Consider the following 14,894-nt stretch of genomic DNA (forward strand, 5'->3'; position numbering starts at 1 on the left):
TAGGTGAATGACTTTAAAGAATCTCGTGCTAGAGGACGCTAAAACACAATACTCTGATAGGATGTGACATTGAGACAAGTTCTATATTATTTGCATAATATTCTAAACATGTTACTTCATGTTATTTCGCTGTTTAACTTGTTTCCTTTTGTAAAAAAATTGGATGATCTTATTTTGGATCATAGATATTTTCATACCCTTATTGATAAAATTTTAATTTGGTGATTAACGAGAATATGAACCATTTACCTATGTGAGCTCCTTTATGTTTTACGAATCAAATCATTTTAATTAATTATGTATTTTCATGTATGATATTATATAAATATGTATATGTTGAGATAGAGGGTGTGACATGACATTACTAGGTAAAATAACCGTCACAAGGCTTTTGGTCTCGTGCTAACTTGAGTGTTATTCCTTTCATGTTGGAATTTGTGTTCTAAGGCAAAATTAAAATAATTCTCTCTTCAGATAAGAATAACTCCAGTACATGAATGCCAGTATGAGTATGACCTACAATTTCCTCACTGAACAATCATAATTTTATTGATGAATTGGTAGAACGAAAGTTACAAGCCGAGGTGGTAAATAATCTTAAAACAGAATAAAATCTCAAGCTGTTTAACTGAATGCTAGGTTCTAGTAAAATGATTAATGGCTTTTTCCAATAGCAATGGAAACAAACCAGGGGGGAGTGAACTTTGCAATGTAATAGCCAGCATTCCTGAATATAGCCTTGAAGCAAGTGCCAAATAAACACTCATGCAGTATTTGATAGCAAAAGCACAGAACTAGCCAGCAATCTTGTAGGTGGGATTCACCAAATTATCCAGGCCAGAAACTACTTTAATGGATTCTATGACATCACCAACTTTGAGATCTGCCAAGTTATCCTCATTTTCTGTTACATAGCCAAAGACGGCATATCGACCATCCAATATATTGGCATTACTAGGAGTTAGCTCACTTTCTTTCAATAGCCAAAATATCTGGCTAGAGGCAGAGTTGTCCTCAAATTCCTATTCAAACAACATAAAAGGAGTAAATAAAAGCAAGAAAAAAAAAAGATTATCATGCTTAAAGAACAGCAATGCAAAGAATAGATTCTCCTCACATCTCTTGCCATTGCCATTGTACCGAAAGCATTAAACGGAAGCTTTGTTTGAGCCTTGTATAGACCAAGCTCCTGTCCAACAGATTAGTGCCAACAAATGAGAAAGTTTTTCAACCTTGAGAAGACAAGAGGAACAGGTTTGAAAATATAAAATACATCACATTATAAAGTGAAAATTCATGCAAGAAACTAATACTAGTAAAAGAACATTAATTTCTTCTGATCATACAATGAGGTTCGTGGTACAGACCTCAATAGGTGTGAAAAACATTGCAAAAAACTGAACTTACTTTGAACAGATAAGAATGTCACTTGATTTTCCCACATCAGTTCTAGGAAAAAACTCTGTTCTTATTTATGTTTTCTGTTTAGCCTCACATTAAGAAATTAGATAAACCATACAACATCACTTTTTTTATCTTTCTTTTTCACCCTTGATGAAGTCAAGGCTCTGTGCCAGCCTAAACTCAACAAATAGTGGATCATAAACTCCTCCTTGATATACACCACTTGGAAGTCCAAAGCTCCCACTTAGCTTTAGTCATCAACATGAATGGTAGTACAAAAAAGAAATACAGAAAGAACAATAATACACTGTAGATTCACGGACCCCTATAAAGGTTTCTCTAACGATATATGCAGCAAGTGTGATTCATGCTCTGAAATAGATGATGTTATTCTTACATTTTACAGCAGCCAATTACATTTGGAATAGGCTGTTTGGAATTTTTTGTGACACTAAGGTGTGTCCTCTTGGCTTGAGACAGTTTCTATCAACCAGTTTCTTGGTCTTTGAAAGGACTATGGGGAGAGAGGCTTTAGGGCAATGTGCATTTTATGATATATTTTTTCAATCAATGCTCATGTTTCCGAGACTCACTCATTGTATTGATATTTTCTTTTCCAGTTGCATAGCCTTATTATGCTACATTTGTTAAGGATGATATCTTAGCCCTCTCTTTTTTCTGTACTTCTATCTTCCTTTGAAATGCAATTTCCTGTTACGCATGCATAAAGTTAATACATTTTTTTTCTTAATTTAAATGTCACCTCTTTGTTACAATTTTGTGACTCACAGAAGCTTAGCTCACTCCAGGATCGACTTGCTAACAAATTATACAAATGCAAATGTGCAAATATATAACATGCTCCTAGAGTGATAAACAGATGAAGATTACCTCTAAAGTTGATCCATAAACAGGTGCCTTTTCTCCATTCACCGTAATTTCTAATGGTATTGTCCTGATTTTCTCTGTACTTGGATCAATAAAACCCTCAGCAGGACCTTCAGGATCACCAGTTTGGACAACAAACCCATCCGCTGCACAAAATATAAAAAATTCAAAAAATAAAATTTAAAACTATCTTCGTGAAAGCATAACTAAAGAGGAAAGCAGTACAAAGAAGCCCATTTTGGATATCCACATAAAAACTACAGATGTCAATAATGGTAAAGGATCATTCAGCTTCCATTGCATAAGATAAAATACTGTTAATTCATCCTCATTAAGGGTTAATAATATAAATGTATACATCCTTGATCCTTCCCTGTCATTTCCTGCGTTTTTGGCTGTGCAATAAGTGAAACTAGCTATAGCTAGAGCAGGTCTAAACTCTAAAACATAGCTAGAGAAGGTCTAAACTCTAAACATTCTTTACCAAACCAGCTATAGCTAAAAGGGAAATCAAAGGCAAAAATGCATGTCCAATAAAGACCAGATTTATTACCTCTTTGGATTTCCATGCCATCATAGAAGTGCCTTTCTACCAAATCAACAAAATTTCCAGCAGTTACAGGGGCATTATAACCATCAAGAACGATGTGGAAAACACATTCATCCAGGTTTGGATTGTCTTTAACCTTGACTTTCATATCCACTGCTGCTCTCCCCTTCAATAAAGGCATATTTTGGTATTCCTCGGGCACTTCAAATGGGAAGCCATCAACCATGTCTTCTTCAACACTGCAGAAATGCAATGCCCCAGGAACATCTCAGCTGCAGTCAATGAAAGGTTCTATATGAGAAAAGTCTTTCTCAAGAAGATTAATTTTCTAAGTCCTCCTCAATTTTCTATTGTAAGAATGAGGATTCAGTTTTTGCCAACATCTGATAGTACCAGGTTACCAGAGGCCGAGCAAAGTCTGTTCATTAACTGAACTGAGTTTGGATTCAGCTCAGTCAAATCAGATCAAACTTAGCAGGTTTTACAACCAAATCAATCTAGAGGGATCTACCCGTTGCAAATCTCTTATGCAATATCAGGTTGTCCAAATGAATGATTTTCAATGGCTATCTGACTGACTAAACATGACTCCTTGCAGCACAATTAGTCGGACATTTGGATTTTAGGCACAGTTTGGTTAAACTAACCAGGACAAGTGGTGATCTATTGGTTGTACCAATAGTGCAGTTCTCTGACTACATTGATGTATGGTCAAGGTTAAATTGCTTTGCCCCATAGATTTAAGCTAAAGCCTACTTTTATCATTGAAGCAACTAACCCTTATTTCTGGCAGTTCCTATGGTCAGATTAAGGAACATGAAGTGCTGTATTTTGTCATAGCACACCTAAGCATTTTTTTAATTCCTAATTATAGCCATAGAGTCTCAGATTCTTAATGACTGGCAGATAAAACAGACACTTGTAGAGAAATACATGACACAGTGAAAAATGAAAACACTTAAGGAACTCACAAATCCGTCTTTCATTTCCTCCAAGGAAGAAGAAAAAACATCCTATTTCTTATTGAGCACATGTATGCAAGGATAAGGCCTTTGTGTGGTTTATGCAAGTGATTTAGTAATTGAGATACTTACCCTCCAACATACTGAAGAAGCTCTTTCTGTTTTGGTGCAACTGCATCTCGATTCCTATCCTGTATTATCAGTTCAAGCTCATCTATACCAGCTTCCAGCTTACTAAGCAGTTCAACGCCATGTTCTTTCTTTGATTCAGCTAAACCGGATACAATTAAAGTCTTCCCTTGCTTGAGAGTTCGAGACGCCTGCCTCACATTCTACATTCCACGTAAAGTAAATCAATTTTTATCCCTAAGGGAAATGAAACATAAAATCCCATGCACAAGCCACATAGACAATACACTTCTACAGATAAAAAACAAGAATCTTTAATCTTATGTCTTACTCTTTCGACAGAGTCAAGTGCCTTGACTCCAGCAATCTTGAGACTCTCCGTGATATCTTCAAGTGGCTTTTGCACTTCTCTAATGGCCTTATTGTCAATAGGAAGAGCATATCTCAACAATGCCCCAGGATCCTTAATCGGTGGTCCGGAAATCAAAACAGAGAGATCAGACAACACAGGATTAGCTGCTTGGGCAATGGTGGGACCATCCAATGTAGGAACTCCTGTTATTAACCCAACTGCCAGTGCAATAGATATCGCACACTGCTTCAAGGAAAATGACCTCCCATTCTGCACCAAAATATAACTCAATAAGCTTTGGTGCAGCAATCATATATTGCAGCAATCTAAAGTCGCATTGTAAACATAAGAACACAAGGTCAAGAGAAAACAAATAAAGTACATAAACTGATTCATTTAAATCAGAAAGAACATAAAAGTAGAAGTACATACAGATAACAACCTAGAAACTTAGCAAAAGCATATGATTCCTAACTATTCAACATTGACAAGCAAAACTGTAAATTGAAGCTTTAAGCACAGTAAGTCATTAGTAGTGCAGCTGTTGGCACACTATTATTTTGCTTACTATGCTTTAAACTCTAGGCTGAAACACTTGACTCAAGTAACTTAAGTGAAAGGTTGGTTGGATGGTAAAAGGAGAAGAGAGGGAGGGAAAGGTCAAGGGTTCGATTTTCCCCTCTAACAAAAAAACTAACGAATAACAACTAACTTTTGCTGATAAAAAAAAAAAAAAGTAACTTAAGTGCATTTGGGGCAAATGCAAGTCCCAAATATCCACTCTCTCGGTATAATAGCACAAGAGAAATTTAAACCTTTCAAACTACTCAAACCCTTGCCATTAGCCCACTCTCAGTGCCTTATTTGAGGCTTATCTTCCACACTGTGATGTATAGAACTTACACTCTTTTTACCTTGTGAAATTCAGTTCTGCCATTCTCATTTATTTATTTTTCAACAAACTGATTATACTCAAACATGTAATGAACGAAAAAAGAATAGTAAAATGCAATTGCAAACTTCATCTCCCAAATGAATTCATTCTGAAGAATGTTAAACAAAAAAAAATAAAAATGCTAATGGGGCATCACATCTCCAACCCCCAGATGAGCATAATCATCATTCATGTGAAACAAGGAGCATCTAAAGTTAAAAAAAAAAAAAAAATCAAATTTTTAAGAGACTCACATGGTTGTTCTGAGATTCAGAATGATGGGGTGGTTGGTAAGAGCAACGAGCATTGAAACCTCGGAGTCCTCGAAGTGGGTACGATAAACGCCTAGAATGTGTGTTGTTGGAATTGAACCATTTGGGACTGAGGGAAGCACAGTAGTGGCAGGGGATGATGGCTGCCATTGAAATGATGTCAAAAAAACAAAACAAAATTCAGAGAACAATTCTCATGTGACACAAAAATGGAGAGAAAGAGACAGACAGTGTGGAAGTTAAGTCAGATAAGGTTTTGGGCAAACTTTGAGGTTTGTGTTTTGTAAGGGAGTGGCTGCAAACTGGAGTCACCATTGAGGGAAATCCATCGTCCATTCATCTTGATGCTTCTTTGGATAAGATAACATAGCATTGGGTCCATGCAAGGGACACATTTTTTATTTTACATTAAATTATTTTGTAAGAAGTTTGGTATTTTACCCACTTTTTTTTTTTAATTTTCTTGAAAAGTTAGGTCAACATTTAAAGAAGAACTCTTTGATATAGCAAAAAATAAAAAAGAAGAAGAATTCTTTGATAAATTAAGAACCTTATTTTTTTATTTTTTTAATAAAGAAATAAAAAATAATTTTAAGAAAAAATAATTTGAAATGTTTTTTTTAAATAAATGTATATCTTATTATTTAACTTTGTAGATAAAAAATTTGATTAAGATAAAAAGTTTTACTAAAATGGTTAGTTATATTTTTTAACAGAAATTAATTATTAACTAAATTAATAAATATTTCAAGTCAATGCTATAGTGACTCAAAATATCTTTTTTTTCTTAATTCTCATTATAAACTAATCATTGTGGCATAATAAAATAGAGAATTTAATTTAAAATGAACTAAGTTAAAATTAACAAATAGTTTTACTTTATTTTTAAAGTGACTTGTGAATAAAAAAAATCAAAATATGACCTAAAAATATTTGACCTGCCTAAAAATATATTAATAAGTATCACACATATTTTACCATCATTTGTAAATATAGAGTAAAATATAAATTTGGGAATATATGAGAAAAAGAATATTTTTTCGAGTAGAAATATATAAAATTTTAAAAAATTAATTTTAAAAATGGTAAAAAAATCATTTAATGATTTGAGCCAAACTAATTTAGATTTATGACTGAACCGGTTTCGGTTTGGGTTGAATATTAAAAAAAAAAACTTAAAAAACGGCCTAACATGACACAACTTCATTTAATTGATTTGGATTAATATTTTCTCCACACTCTAGTTGAGGCAAGCCCTAATGTTGATTTAAAAGTTTGTTTTGATGGCCAAGTTCAGTATTGAATTAGATAGGATAAATTAGTGGAGAAAAAGCCTTCAATAATAATTCATTTAATCTTAAATTTTCAATTATTATAACTACTAAATGAGTCCTACAGGCTTATAATATACATAATCTATTCATAACTTGGAATATAAAATTAGTTAAAAAATATTTTCGTTAAAATTCTTTGTAAATTTCATTAAAATAAGTTTGAAAAAAACTTATTAAACAATCATATGTTCATTTTGATAACTCCATAAGTTTAATAAAAAAAATCATTTTTCAAACACTCCTAACACAAATAACAACAAAAACTATGCTCGTCACACAAACACTTTTTAATTATTATTATTATTAGGCTTAAAATACACTTTTAATCCAAAAAAATATAATTTCAATTATAAAAATTATATAATTTTAATTTCTCTATCAATCTTTTGTTAAAAGTTTAACAAATTTTATTGATATGACCATATAGATGACATGACAAATTATTTAATTTTGATAAATGACATTGATATAATGATATGAGACTAATATGACATGATACATATGTTAATATTATAGTTTGGATATGTTGATCAAACTAATCTAATTTTCAGGACAATAATGAATTGTAGTGACATAATGAAAAATATAGATAGATTATATAGATAGACATGTGTTGAGTAATAATTCAATTAAAATTCAAGCTAGCATACTCACCAAAATTTAATAGGAATACCTATAACAATTTTCTTCATAAAATAAAACATCTGGATAGATAAACTTGACAATGCTTATCTTTCTGCTAGTTGAATTCTTGCAAGTTATTATAGTAATTTTTCATGGCAACGTTTGTATTATTGAGCAAATCATTGATCATAAGGAAACTACTTTTTAATTTATTGATTAAATCATAGTTGAATTAAAATCAAACCTATAATAAATAAATACATATTTGAAATACTGTATAATTTTTTCAATGATAACTACTAATATAAATTATAAGTTACCAAAAAAATGTATATTACATGTGCTATAAGTACTAGAAATTCATAAATTGAGTTCTAAAAAAAATAAACATAAATTGATTAAGTATAAGGGGGGGTGGGGGAAGGGGACTAACCTCCCCTGTGTTTTTCCTAAATGACACAAACCACCCCTCTAGTTTTTGAAAAGCATAAACATTCCCTAATATTAACTTTGGTTTGCCTTTTCCATGCTCTGTGATGTCTTCTAGCAACAAGAGTAATAATTTAGATTATATGGTTACCCTTCTCATAAAGAAATGATATAGGAAGGAAATGCTTTTTTTTTTTTAAGGTTTTGATTGTGGTCTCTGTTTTATCCTTGTATAGTGATGTTTGAAAATAAAAGAAAGCAAAAACATCTAGGTAATGATCCTGTATTGACTGAGAGCATAATCAAGGTAGAGGAAGTCGAGCTTTATGGCGCCAACTTGCAAATTGACACAGAATGATGTGTCCCATTTAGTGTCATCAAAATATGTTACCAACATTATGCATTAAAGTACTAATAACTGGACCTAAGCCCAAAGAAGAAAAACTAGAAGGCTACAACTTTGGGAGATTGAAATCCCAAACATCCTCAAGCAACAAGTGATCCAAGAAAGTTGGTTGTTGTTCAATGCTCATACAACAAAAAAATCCTCCCAAAGTTGGTTGTTTTCCATGTGTATCTGAAGCTGGTGCTTGAGGAGGATTCAATTGCTTTAGAGTTTTGCTTCACGATACACATGGAAAACAATCACTTGAGAATCAACCTCTACCTCCAACCTCCTTTATCCCTCTCTGCTTGGCAATGGAGACACATTGATAAACTCCTTCAACCTCCTCCCTAGTTTCTTAGCAAAACCTCAACTCCACCTTCCCCAATCATCTCTAATAACTCCTCCACAACTTGCAGGCCCATTAATTCCATGCACTGACCCATTTCTCCTTTCCACACAATTCACTTGCCGTGTCCAAATATCAAGTAAGCTAATTAGGATTGTTGCTACGCGCACCTAACACAATTGCTGGTATATCCAGCACCATAATGTGATTCCCGTTTTATTCTTCCGTAAAATTGATATGGATTGATCAATCTATATCCGTAAGCCTCATACGGATTGACCAATCCATATAAAGCTTATGGATTGTCCAATCCGTAAGTCTTATACGGATTAGACAAAGTTAATTGTCACAAAATTTATTATCTAAATTTTCATGCACATTAAATATACATTAAAAAATTTAATGTTATATACAAAAACATTAATTATTTTATAACATAATTGATTTATTATTCAATTAGATAAAGCATTGTACTAATAATGTATTTGCACATTACACTATTAAGATTCGGTCTTACTATAAGACTTCATATTTCGTGAAACTATTTACACTTAATACTGAAATGATTGATGTTTTGATCATATCGTACCTACCTTGACCAAACCGTATCAGCTAATTAGACATGCTTTGTGAAGCTATTTGCACATTACACTATTAAGATTTGACCAAATTTGGCTAGAAGTTGAATTCTCACATATGATCAATTTTATCTTTCCATTATGAAAGGAGTCTAATCACGAATCAAGTTGTGTGTACATATTTTTATTGTGTTATCATATTTTATTATTTTAAATTTTATAATTATAACTTTTTTCAATTATAGATTTATTAATATTAATTATATAATTTACTTCTTGTAAAGTAAAAAACAAAACACCTGTGGCCTTTATTTTTAGTTCTTATTTATTACCAGTATTAATTTTAGAAAATATAAATTTGTTGAGATTATTTTAATAGTAAATATGCTAGATTTAATTTTTAAAATTTAAAATGAGAAAATTTGATTTTAACTGTTAGATTATAATTTAAAAAATGATGCTAAGATTAAAATTCTAATTTTTCAAGAAAAACAAAATTTACATAAAAAAAGTCTTTTACATCGATTGTACTAATTTATTAGATGCTAGGGAAAGTCAGATTTTTTAAATTGATTATCAACACCTATCATAATAAAAGTTAACTTTTTGATGGATTTTTAGCTAGATTCTTTAAGTAAACTGATATTAAATGTTAACCCTGATCCAACCATTAAACTCACTCATGTGACCTAGGTTCTCCTCTGCAACTTCGTCCCCCAACTCTCTTTTCCGACCCCATTCTATTTGATCTCTATATTGCTCCCCAGCTTTCTAAAATCAATTTGATTATAATCTCAATTTTATAAGAATTTAGGAATTAGCCAATTAGGGGGGAGTGGGAAATCTTGTTGATGATGCGTGTCATTGATATACCTCTCGCCTTTAGATCCTCAACCTAAGGAAATATCTTTTAGTCATAATATTAACTCGTGAAATTAAAATTCAGTTATAATAAAGTCATGTCAAGGTCTATATTAATATGGTACTGTATGTGAAATCATAAAGCTGAAATGAAGTACTGTATGTGAAATCATAGAGCTGAAATAATGAAGTAAAGGCTGCAGAATGCATTATTGCACGATGTTTTTTATTAAATTTATTTCAGTTCGTGAAAGAAAATATTGAACTTAAGCTTAGAGAGGTGGAGAACGAGATGAGGACCTGTACAATTAAATTTAGAATCAGATAGAGAATCGGGTCAGTTTAGTGATTTTATCATAAGCGTTGGATTATAATAAGATTAATTATATATATATATATATATATATATATATATACACATATACACTGTAGCTTAGGATTTCATAAACTAATTTTAAAAAAATAAAAATATAAAAAAAATCCAAACTATAGTTCTCAATCATGTGTACGCATCACATTGCATATTATTATATAAAAAGCATGCTTTTACAATATGCATGTGTGATAGAAAATCAAAAGGCAGAAGAATTTAAGAAACTAAGCTTCAACATCACGGGGGGATTCAGAAACTGGAACGCCAGTTGTCTTCTTCTGGACAGCACCATCATCATCACCATCATCATTGTTTTCTCTGCAGCAGTAGCAAGCATATAGTATGAGCTGAACAAATCCAGAGACTACTCCAACACTGTTACTGATCTGCAAGAACAATATACAAAGGTAAAATGAGTAACAAAAGTTTCATTCAAGAACTACAATGATACAGAGAGAGTAGCGCAAGGTGAAAATTGTGAAGTAACTAATTACCAGAACAAACAGGTCGAAGGGGTGGATGAGTGCATAAGTTGTCCAGCACGCACCATTAAGGAAGTTAGTCAGGGAGAGCCAGAATGGCATGTATTTCACGCTCTTGGTTTTGATAACCTTAAACTGCTCATTATTTATACCATGACCTTTATAAGTTTAAGTGAAAATTTTGCGTAAGGTAAGTTATTAGGTATGGGATATAGTTATAGAAATTCAAGACTTACCATGATTGTAAGAGGAGAGACATACATCATGATATTGAAGAAATCACAGATAACACCAATCATTAACGACCTATGCTTGCCATGCACTGCCAGCATTGTTATAAGAACAATGGCAGCAAAGAAAATAGCCTCGATGAGAAGACAAATCAGTAGCTTTTTCTGAAGATAGGGAAGAAATTAACAGTGAGTAGCAGAACAGGAAGAATAATAGTAGTATATGGCTGCATAAGCATGATGCTGGGCATTTTATCTTTTAAACATTCATTAACTAAGCAACTCAATTTGGGACTTCAAAACTGATTGAATTTAAGAAAAGAAAAAAAATGGAAAATAAAAGTTTATTTAATGAAATCGATTGTGTTTTTGTTGCTATTAAAGTATCTCTCTTTCTGTCGATTTAGCAGTTAAAAAATAGGTATGCATTTCTGTAATAGTATATTTTACACAAAAACTATTTTCTCTGTTGTCTGTACAAATATAAAAAGTACAGAAAGTTGCTTTCATAATTCGTATCAACCATGAAGCATCAACTAAGCAGGGAAAAAAGAAGAATCAGAAAAGTTAAATTTCCACTTAATTAAGGGATTATTAACGTACACATCACACGAAATAAATAAATTATGAAAGGATACAAACAGGGTATAATTTTCAATGTATTTTATACTATATATAACTTAATCATCCATACTGAAAAGGTTTACGAGTATACTTAAAATCGACATTAATTAACAATTTTAAAATAAAGAGTATTATCATTTCTCACAAGTCATATCAATACATAGGCAAGCAAAACTGCGTGAATGAGTGATGACATAACCAAAAATAGGAAATTAAGCATACGCACCCGTCCTTTGTTGGTTGCGTAGGTGAAAAAGATGGTAAGGTATACGAACTCGAACACAAGCCCAATGCCATTGATGGTCACCACTAAAATACTGTGAGGGTGAATGAAAGGCATTCCATAGAACACCCAGAAAGCGCAATTCAGCACCGTAGCAATGTAAGGATCAGGCTTGAACTCCTCCACCGCCTTATTCTTTATAATTTTATAGAAAGTTGGACTGCACAATTCATTCAAATAACCCATGATTTTTCTTTAAAAATATAATTATTATATGTAATCAGTAAATGATTTATCTTATTTATACCTATAGAAAGTTTGATTGCAATTGATTCAAGTAGTCCATGATTTATCTTAAAAAGTAATTATTATTATTATTATTATTATTATTATTATTATTATTATATATATATAAAAGAAACTACTACATAAAATGTTATAATAAATAATCTTTTGGATGAATAGTATAAATATCATCACTTAATTATAAATCATTATATATAATTATAATAATTTTATTGACTTTTATAATATCTTAAAATTCATATATCATAATTTTTTTATTAACACTACCTATTCATAGAAATTAAGATGTTATACATTACTATTTATACCACTCCACAATTTATACATTAAAATATAATATAGTAGATTGAATTACTCTTTGACTTTAATTATGAATCTTAGATGCATTAAAGAGAACCGCAACGAGCCATGCAGCCATGCATACATATGATAATCACGCAACAATTTATTTTTTTTATACAAAAAAAATAAATAGAGACAGAGTATATAATTACGCTGGCGACAAGAACAATCCAAAGGAAATAACATTGCCTGCATAGAAAAAGCGAAGATTGATCAGAAGACAGCATAAACACATAAAACTAATTAGAATTAGTCATTCCAAACCGATTGAGCAATTATTTTTTATGCATAAATTGATTAAAATTATATTAAAAAATTAAGCAGAATTATAAAGCAATTTAAACTGATAAAGTTCAAGTTCTCCTTCTAGAATCACTTTCTCCTACGCAAACAAAGCCTAACGCGATCAATGCAAATCAGTTCAGAACACATAAACACACAGAACTCAATCAGCATTATGCACTAAACCGAACAATTACTTTTTTCACGGATAATAAATAGAAAAATTAAGCAAAACTCGAAAGCAATTGAAACTGAAGTTCAAGTTCTCCTTAGAATCACGATTCTCCGACGTAAACAAAGCCAAAGCGATCACAAGTTATATGCAAAAAAATTAACCAGAATTAGAAAGCAATTGAAATTTGAAACTGATCAAGTTCAAGTTCTCCTTCTAGAATCACGTTCCCTACGCAAGCACAGCAAAACACGATCGATGCAGATCAATTCAGAACACATAAACACACGAAACTTACCATTAGTCACTAAACCGAACAATTGCCTCTCTCTCTCTCTCTCTCTCTCTCTCTTTTCATGAATAATAAATAGAAAAATTAAGCAAAACTCTAAAGCAATTGAAACTGAAGTTCAAGTTCTCCTCAGAATGACGATTCTCCGACGTAAACGAAGCCAAACGCGATCAATGCAAAACAAAACTCGAACAGAAAAATACGATCAACGAACACAGAATTCGAATTTCGAAGTTTGCGATTCAATGAGAGAAGAGAACGAAATGAACCTATGATGCCAACGACGTTACGAGCTATTGCAGCGCTCACCATTTCGAAATGCAAAAACACAGAAAACGAGCCGAAGATTAGAGAGAGAGAATGCAATGCGTTTTGTGTGTGTGTGTGCGCGCTTTTATAATGAATTTTTTACAGAGATATTTGATTATCTTAACTAACTAACTAACTCCATCTTTTGATGAGTTGTTAAAAAAATAATTTACCCTCTTCTCGTCAAATCTACAAACAAACTTAATAGTTATCCTATTGGCGCTGAAAACAAATTAAAAATAATCCTGGAATTAATTTGAGTAAAATTTAATGAAAAATAAACCTTTATCCTACATAATGCATAAACTAAAACAATAGAGTGGAAGAAATTAAGAATTTGTAACTAAGTCCTAAATCCAATTATTATACCCAAAAAAGAAAAATGTACCAAAATTTCCAATTAATTTGAGTAACTGCAATTACACAAGGGGTGATACAGGTTACAACAATTCCTACTCTACTCTATTGCCCAATCACCTCATCAAAGAATCACAAACAAATAAACCATATTTCAACAGATAATAATGATAGTTTAGATATGGATAAATTTTATGGGATATGTTACTATTCTTCTTAAGCTATTCTGTTGTCCATCTCATCAAGTATCACAAACAAATGACGCATTCCGAGGTGCAAGCATAGTAATTAGTAAATATGGTTCACCACATGGATTGTAAGTTGAAGACCGTTAGCTATGATTTAAAAAAACTTTAAATATAAAAATTAATCTTTCTAAATTGGCTTTTCTTAATTTGATTTCTGTAAAATAAAAGTTAATTTTAATTCTTGTAAGTTTGTGTTTTTAGTTTTAGTTGTCAATCACAATTATAAAAAATATTAAGAATGACTTCATCATGGGTAAAAGAAAATATCATGATAATATCATCACATTAATAATGTCATGCGAACACGGATGTGAAAGAGATCAAGGTTGAATTTTAAATATTTTGTTACATTTCCACCCCCTTGTCCACCAGTCACCAAATCAATCGTTGAGGACTGATTATCGAATCAGTTGCTGATCTAGATGGTGACTAATGTGCCTATCATAGTGATTGATTTTTTTGTCACTATTTTCCTATTTTCTTGTACTTGGTGAAGACTTCAGAGATATTAGTCAACTGAAACATACATCAAGGTCAAGAGTGAGTTCTTTAACATGGATAGATTTCAAGCTCCATTGGGACAAAGGTCAACCATATATATAG

The 14,894-nt window shown here is 31.7% G+C and overlaps 2 protein-coding genes across 2 annotated transcripts; both read right to left on the minus strand.

The window, feature by feature from the left end:
* Window positions 1-453: 453 nt before the first annotated feature.
* Window positions 454-5,819, minus strand: LOC114400660 (peptidyl-prolyl cis-trans isomerase CYP38, chloroplastic-like). The gene is made up of 7 exons (XM_028363225.1): window positions 5,474-5,819; window positions 4,265-4,555; window positions 3,937-4,136; window positions 2,846-3,081; window positions 2,296-2,438; window positions 1,118-1,189; window positions 454-1,022 (listed from the first exon to the last, which is right to left on the minus strand). Exons 1-7 carry the CDS (start codon window positions 5,639-5,641, stop codon window positions 795-797), a joined length of 1,338 nt encoding a protein of 445 aa, XP_028219026.1. The 5' UTR covers window positions 5,642-5,819; the 3' UTR covers window positions 454-794.
* Window positions 5,820-10,540: 4,721 nt separating this feature from the next.
* On the minus strand, window positions 10,541-12,894 carry LOC114398352 (bidirectional sugar transporter SWEET5-like). Its single transcript, XM_028360539.1, has 5 exons — window positions 12,784-12,894; window positions 11,987-12,203; window positions 11,143-11,301; window positions 10,919-11,041; window positions 10,541-10,810 (listed from the first exon to the last, which is right to left on the minus strand). Exons 1-5 carry the CDS (start codon window positions 12,864-12,866, stop codon window positions 10,649-10,651), a joined length of 744 nt encoding a protein of 247 aa, XP_028216340.1. The 5' UTR covers window positions 12,867-12,894; the 3' UTR covers window positions 10,541-10,648.
* Between the last annotated feature and the right edge of the window lie 2,000 nt (window positions 12,895-14,894).

This window comes from Glycine soja, chromosome 19, assembly GCF_004193775.1.
Source record: "Glycine soja cultivar W05 chromosome 19, ASM419377v2, whole genome shotgun sequence".
Taxonomy (NCBI): domain Eukaryota; kingdom Viridiplantae; phylum Streptophyta; class Magnoliopsida; order Fabales; family Fabaceae; genus Glycine; species Glycine soja.

What these genes read in the sequence shown, in the direction of transcription:
- LOC114400660 (XM_028363225.1), bottom strand. Translation starts at nt 5,641, where the DNA reads ATGGCAGCCATCATCCCCTGCCACTACTGTGCTTCCCTCAGTCCCAAA. An exon ending in CTGAATCTCAGAACAACCAT is followed by an intron (nt 4,556 to 5,473) that starts GTGAGTCTCTTA and finishes ATTTTGGTGCAG; the next exon opens with AATGGGAGGTCATTTTCCTT. An exon ending in TGGCATGGAAATCCAAAGAG is followed by an intron (nt 2,439 to 2,845) that starts GTAATAAATCTG and finishes TATTTTGTGCAG; the next exon opens with CGGATGGGTTTGTTGTCCAA.
- LOC114398352 (XM_028360539.1), bottom strand. Translation starts at nt 12,866, where the DNA reads ATGTGTTTATGCTGTCTTCTGATCAATCTTCGCTTTTTCTATGCAGGC. An exon ending in GGATTGTTCTTGTCGCCAGC is followed by an intron (nt 12,204 to 12,783) that starts GTAATTATATAC and finishes TGAATTGTGCAG; the next exon opens with TCCAACTTTCTATAAAATTA. An exon ending in TCTCTCCTCTTACAATCATG is followed by an intron (nt 11,042 to 11,142) that starts GTAAGTCTTGAA and finishes AATAATGAGCAG; the next exon opens with TTTAAGGTTATCAAAACCAA.